Source organism: Bidens hawaiensis, unplaced genomic scaffold (genome assembly GCF_021521415.1).
Source record: "Bidens hawaiensis isolate Kalapana, Puna unplaced genomic scaffold, B.hawaiensis_p1.1 tig00017673_1, whole genome shotgun sequence".
Taxonomy (NCBI): Eukaryota; Viridiplantae; Streptophyta; class Magnoliopsida; order Asterales; family Asteraceae; genus Bidens; species Bidens hawaiensis.
Genome location: NW_027492669.1, coordinates 370,786 through 376,965, shown reverse-complemented (window position 1 = coordinate 376,965; position 6,180 = coordinate 370,786). Strand labels below are relative to the sequence as shown.

The 6,180-nt window shown below is 35.5% G+C and overlaps 1 protein-coding gene across 1 annotated transcript; it reads right to left on the bottom strand.

The window, feature by feature from the left end:
• Positions 1–3,032: 3,032 nt before the first annotated feature.
• Positions 3,033–4,182, bottom strand: LOC143554410 (uncharacterized). The gene is made up of 2 exons (XM_077044172.1): positions 3,519–4,182; positions 3,033–3,429 (listed from the first exon to the last, which is right to left on the bottom strand). The coding sequence occupies exons 1-2, from the start codon at positions 3,948–3,950 to the stop codon at positions 3,211–3,213; spliced, it is 651 nt and encodes a 216-aa protein (XP_076900287.1). The 5' UTR covers positions 3,951–4,182; the 3' UTR covers positions 3,033–3,210.
• Positions 4,183–6,180: the final 1,998 nt, after the last annotated feature.

Sequence of the window (6,180 nt, the reverse complement as noted above, 5' to 3'; positions counted from 1 at the left end):
TTGGGAATCCTTATAAAAAAACCCATACGGTTACGCGCCGAAATTAAAGGTTGGGAATCCTTATATAAAACCCTTATGGCCACGCGCCGAATTAATGATATTCGTGTCATCTTATGATAAAAAGGTCCGCATGACAAATTCGCCATCATGATTTAAACTCTCTTACAACCCGAAGCAAAGTAGACACACATGCAAAAAGGTCCATATAGAAAGAATTGGGTCAAAAAAGCACTACTCCTCACTCCTGAGCATTCCTCATAAGTTCAACACTCCACCTAACCGCTTGCATGCCCAGGAGAAGTACTAGACTGGGGGGACTTGTAGGTCTAGGGTACGTCAAACCAGGTACGACCTTTTACTTATTAAATAATGTATTATGTTTATTGCATTATTATTATTGTCTACTAAATAGGCCCATTGGGTTGGGGGTTTGTGGAGGTAACCTGTAACCGGGCCTGGCTCAATAAAGGTTAGGGTTTCATGATGGTAGCCATGAAGTTCCTATATAAAGAGCCTTCATCATTCATTTGAAGGACCTTCTTTTAGACCATTGGCTCCCACATATTTTTGTGTCTGTAAACAAGAGGAAACTCTTAGCAGTCACCTCCACTCCCCCACTTTTCCATGACAGATCTCGAGCAACCGGAGAAGAAGATGAAGTCGTCGATTCATTCATCTCGAGCAACCGGAGAAGAAGACGAAGTCGTCGTTCGTTCATCTCGAAGACCGGGGAACTTGTACTTGGATCCGAACTGGATGCATTCCATGCTTCTTCAACTGACCTGTTTTAACAAATTTACCCTAATTTGGAAACCCAAATTGGTTCCGATATGCGCTGATTAATAGCTCCTCCTCAAGCCACCACTTGGCGCTGGCTAATTATCGATTTCTTGAACATGGCTCCGATACCAATTCAAGTCCCGGATTGATAATCAAACACGCACTAAACGAATAACTCTCGTTTATATTAATCAGAAAATATAACTCAAAAACTGTTTACAACTTTCTCAAACCCTAACTCGGTTTGACTCTTGATGAACCCTAACTCGGTTGCACAAACTCCACACTCTATAATATCTAACCATAACTCGGTTTTTATAGACTAACATAACTTGCTAGCTAAGACATTACCAAATATAATAAAACTCTAATTCATGGGTTGAGCTTTACACTCGGGCCAAACAACAATTGAGCCAACATATACCAGACTTGCCTGGGATTCTTAAACTCGAACTGCCTCACTTACCTGAGATTCCTAAGCCCGAATTACCAGACTTGTCGGAGCTTCCCAAACCCAAACTACCTCATTTTCCATCTCTAGAAGTTGGTCAGATTTATCTCGTTTACCAGTTCCAAAATTCCTGGATTTGCCCAATGGCTTTCTTGTCCCATGTTAGATACCAAGAGTTATAAAGCTACCTTCGGTAATAAAGTTCAGTCTTTAGAGCGTGTTGTCTTGTTCTTTACTTTTTGTTTTTTTGTTTTTGTTGGTTCGTTATTGTATTCCGCAGAAACAAAAATCTGTGTTGGGGAATCCTTTTCGTATAGTAACAGTTGTAATGGAATTATATGACCTTTTATGTCTGATGTGGCTGGATGACCCGATGGTCATTTGAATTTGATCAAGTTTTATGATTAATAAGTAACTGCATGGTATAGTTAGCATAAATAGTGTGACCATTGTTGAATGAGTTGTTTCTAGTTTGGAGAGAAATGTATAAAGTATGAGCATTTATCGGACTTTCAATGTCGTATAGAATCATCTTCTTGCCCAGTTCAGTTTCTGTTAATTAATTTTAAGCATTCAATGTCAATAACTGTTCTTCAATGATCAGTTTTTTAAATTGTTTGACTTGGCATTTAATCATTAATCTCGATCTCAAAACACTTGAAAATTGTTCGCATATTTACGGTTTACATCAGCCGTCAAAGAAGTAGTAACAACTAACAATTGAATTAGTTAACAGTTGGTTAAATGAGTTGGTTAATTGGAAATTATTTTTTCAAAGATGTAAAACACATGTATAGATTAGAAACATGTGTCTATTAGAGGGATAACTTCACTATTTCAAGACAATGTATTACGTTACTTTAATAATAAAGTTTTATAAATATTAAGCCATAATATATACACCGTATTAACAAACACGTGCTTAACTAACTAACTTCTAGCTATTTTACTGCAAGGGTAGAGAGGTAAATGATCGTAACTCGCCACTGAGTTTTATTCAACTGTTGCAACGAAATTTCATCAAAAAATCAGTCGCCTTATGTATTGATTTTTTAAAAATATTTCCCTATTTTGCACAAACATTCTAGCTAGTTTTTTCTATATATATTCAAACTTCTAGAATTCAAAAATCAAACCACCAATTCTTTAAAAAAAGAAGCAACAAATTATACAAATTAAACAACAATTTTACATATATCCATAAGAAGTGTTCAAATCATTCCAAATATAATACAAGAAGTATCCAAATATAATGTTGTAATAAATTGTTTGAGTTGTTAACCCGTACTGTTTAATAAAATTATCGCTTAACATGGTTGAGCTGTTGGCCCGATCTGTTTCACCTCGTTAGCACTTTCCTTAGTTGTGTGCCTTGCTTGCCTGCTGCAAGATTGTTTCCTGCCATGTTTGTACCATCAATACGTTATTAACACTTTAATACAGTTTGATGTAAATAAACATGTATATAATAAGTAACCACAAGTAACACATTGATATAGCCCAATATAACTCATTTAAAAAAAAATTCACCATTGAGGTTGAGATCCGTATAAACATTATTAGCATTGTCAAAATATGACCAGTGAGCACAAGTGGTTTTTTTTATTATGTCTATATACCATAGTTTGACTTACCAAAGCGCAAACGTATCTCATTCTTATTAAATATGCTTTTCCTTTTTTTGCCAAAAACGCCCATGTATGTCGAGCTGAAAAGATCCACCATGAGGGGGAATTGTAGACCAACAAAAAAAGATATCGGAATGAAAGCTAATCCACATATCGGAGCAAGCACCCATTGTTTTTGTAGAAAGTAATAAGGAGAAAAGTCCAATGAACAATCTCCTTGGCAAACTGTCTAGAAAGTCTTTCTCTGCAAACCGTGCTGTTAGGATAGACAAGAACACTAGTAGTGCAGTACTGGATGCAAATAGTGAGATTGCGTCAGCTATGGCAAATATAAGGAATGCGGTTCTCTTTTTAAACAAGGGAGTCCCATTGTTTAACAGTAATTGCAGCTGCAAATACAATAGTGGAAATAAGTGCAGCAGTGATGCTACATGACTCAGCTGCGGTTTTTATCCATTGTTCTCCTTCCTTCACCAAATCCTTGTGTTCCCTTGTGAAAAGCATATCTGGTGTTTCCTTATAAATGTTCTCTCGTGTAATATATGTAGGAAACACAAATTTCCTAACTTCCTACAAAATTAGTTTAACAAGTTATCATACAAGAAAATGACAACCTAACAATTCAGTTATGACTATTTGATAGTTTGTTTATTATGTACCTCACGCCATTGAAGCTCTCGTTGTAGTTGTAATGCTGCACCTGTTCTTTTATTGAGTACGCTTGGAGGCGCCAACTTTCCAGCCAAGTGCAAGATATTGTTTTCAGAAGAATCCTTATACGTTCTGTATTCATTCTTACGCTCCCCAATGTCATAGATAAGGTTGTAGATTTTCTCCGAACGATTTATTATCGCCAACTGAATAATGTCATACCCATTTTTACCGGTACTCTCAATAACTGCAGGTGATCTACATAGAATCTGATCAACAACTTCATAAGCATTTTGACGTGCTGCCTCGTGAATTGGTCGGGTATAACAAGGGTGATGAGTAGAAGGAATGGGGCAGCTCGACTTGTCTATTTCATCACATACCATTTTTAGAACTTCTTTGGCTTCATCCCATTCCTTCCTTTTGTTGTCGATAAGCATGATGGGTGGAACTACAAATCAGGAAGTTATTAGTAAAGTAAGAAATTATCAACGTTTAGGAAGATAAATCTGGCAAGGAGTGAATATACTCCATACTCTTACGTAGTGTCTTTACGCAATTCCACCAGACGAAATAAATTAGAAGGAATGGGAAACAAACGATCAATATGATAAGCAATATAAGTACCATGGGACATACTAGAAATGAGAGTGGTACTGTACACACAAGAAAAAAAAAAACCGTTATGAAAAACACTATTCACTTTAGTCCAAATATATACAATTAATTCTATAAAACAATAATACCCATTGTGGCAAGTACTTTGTCATCGTCATACCCCCTAAAGATATATAGGAATAATATAAATGGGGATAATATAAGGACTGCAAAATATATCATTGTTACACTAGCTAGTTCTTTAATTGCGTTCCAAATATTCCGTGGAGCTGAAAAAGAAAAACCACAATCAATTAATCACCCTTAAAATAGTAGGAAAAAGTAAATTACAAAGCGTTTAAAAAATAAAAAGAACCAGAATTATCGGTTTAGCTTTTGAGTTCAATTTTTTTGCTTTAGCTTAGCTTTTGTGGTTACCTTTTTCTTTTTCGGTTTTTTTTTTTTTTTTTTTTTTTTTTTGGGGGGGGGGGAGGGGGGGTGGGTGGGTGTTAGTTTTTTGGGTGGTCGGTGTGGGGGGTTTAGATTTTTGGCAAAACAACCGCTCCTTCAACTTGAAGTCAAACCATGTAAAACACATCCTTTTGACCACCCTTTTCATTTTTATGATCTTTAGTAGTATAACTCAAATCAAAATAGTATATTAGAATATGAAACCATTCATGAATAATAATACAAAAGAAACATACACTCAGGATATACAAGTTTTTCCCAAGCGTTTAGTTCAGTCGGAAAGGTTTTAGCTATAGCCATAAGTACATCATCTGTATTCGAAGCAGACCCATGAAACATGTGCACAAACTATGATGCTAAACCTACAAGCATAAACAATAAAACATCACTTTTCGAAGCTATGAGCCATAGATAAATGTTATATAAAGCCTAGCTACTTACTGTATTGTTTTGCAGAAATAGTAGTAACAAGAAGGTCCACCGCTCGTTCATCACCAGGGTTAGGGTACTCAGTATCTCTGGCAGCTTTCAACAAATATCCAATGGTATCAAGATGCATATATTCATAAGCTTTTTGCAATGGTTCTTCATCCTTATGGTTTTTAAATCGTAACAACTCCTTATTCTTTTTAACTTCTTTTTAACTAGGAGTTCTGCTCCATCTTTGTTGCCAACAATGGCAGCAATGTGAAGCGCTGTGCTTCCATCAGAGCTTCTCTGTGTAAGTACTTGCTCTTCACTCATATACGAAAACAAATTTTTCACGAAATCGTTATGACCTATTCCAACAGCAATGTGAAGTATCGTGCTACCATCACCACTGGCATCTATCACTAGACTTTCATCCTTTTTTAGTAAGGCTTCTACTTCTGACCACTCCCCTTTTATAGTAGCTGCATGTACATGTAACGTTTTCTTGTCTTCGATTTTATTTTCACTGTTTTGGGTATCTTCACCCACTCTTATTTCTGTTAAATTTGTGTCTTCTTGAATTTTGTTTATTTCTGCATACACATTATTAGTGCCAAAATTGTTAATAGTTTCTGTCAATGAGGCAAAATAGAAACGGACTGGTCATTTTTAAAATCTTCACAATCATCAATTTCAGAAATCACATTTCCCTTATCAAAATTTTTCCAGGGCACAGGCAAAAACGTCAATTGTTACCGACCTAAAATAGGAATGGCGTTTGCAGGTTCCTAAATGAAAATTATAACATGTGTGAACGAATCCAGGATTTTAAAAGAAAATTAAAATCTAAAGTTTTAATTTTTATTAAAATCATTGACTAAATCTAATCGCATCAAGAAAATCTAGTTCCGGAATCTCAAGATCATTAAACTAAAGAAAGGAAAGGAATCTCTTTCTTTTCTTTTCATTTCCTTTCATCTCTTTACTAGCTTTCTTTCCTTTCAATTTGGAAGGAAACACTTTCCCACCAATTTAATCTTTAAAACTTATATTTTCCTTTCTTTTCCTCCCTTAAATGAAACTAGGGAACACACTATATTTAACTTTCTTTTCCTTTCCTTCCTAAAAATCTAAGGAACACACTTAATTCTCTTTTTCCTTTCATCTTCTTTCCTTTCTCTCCCTAGGTGA

What these genes read in the sequence shown, in the direction of transcription:
- LOC143554410 (XM_077044172.1), bottom strand. Translation starts at nt 3,950, where the DNA reads ATGCTTATCGACAACAAAAGGAAGGAATGGGATGAAGCCAAAGAAGTT. An exon ending in GAGAGCTTCAATGGCGTGAG is followed by an intron (nt 3,430 to 3,518) that starts GTACATAATAAA and finishes CTAATTTTGTAG; the next exon opens with GAAGTTAGGAAATTTGTGTT.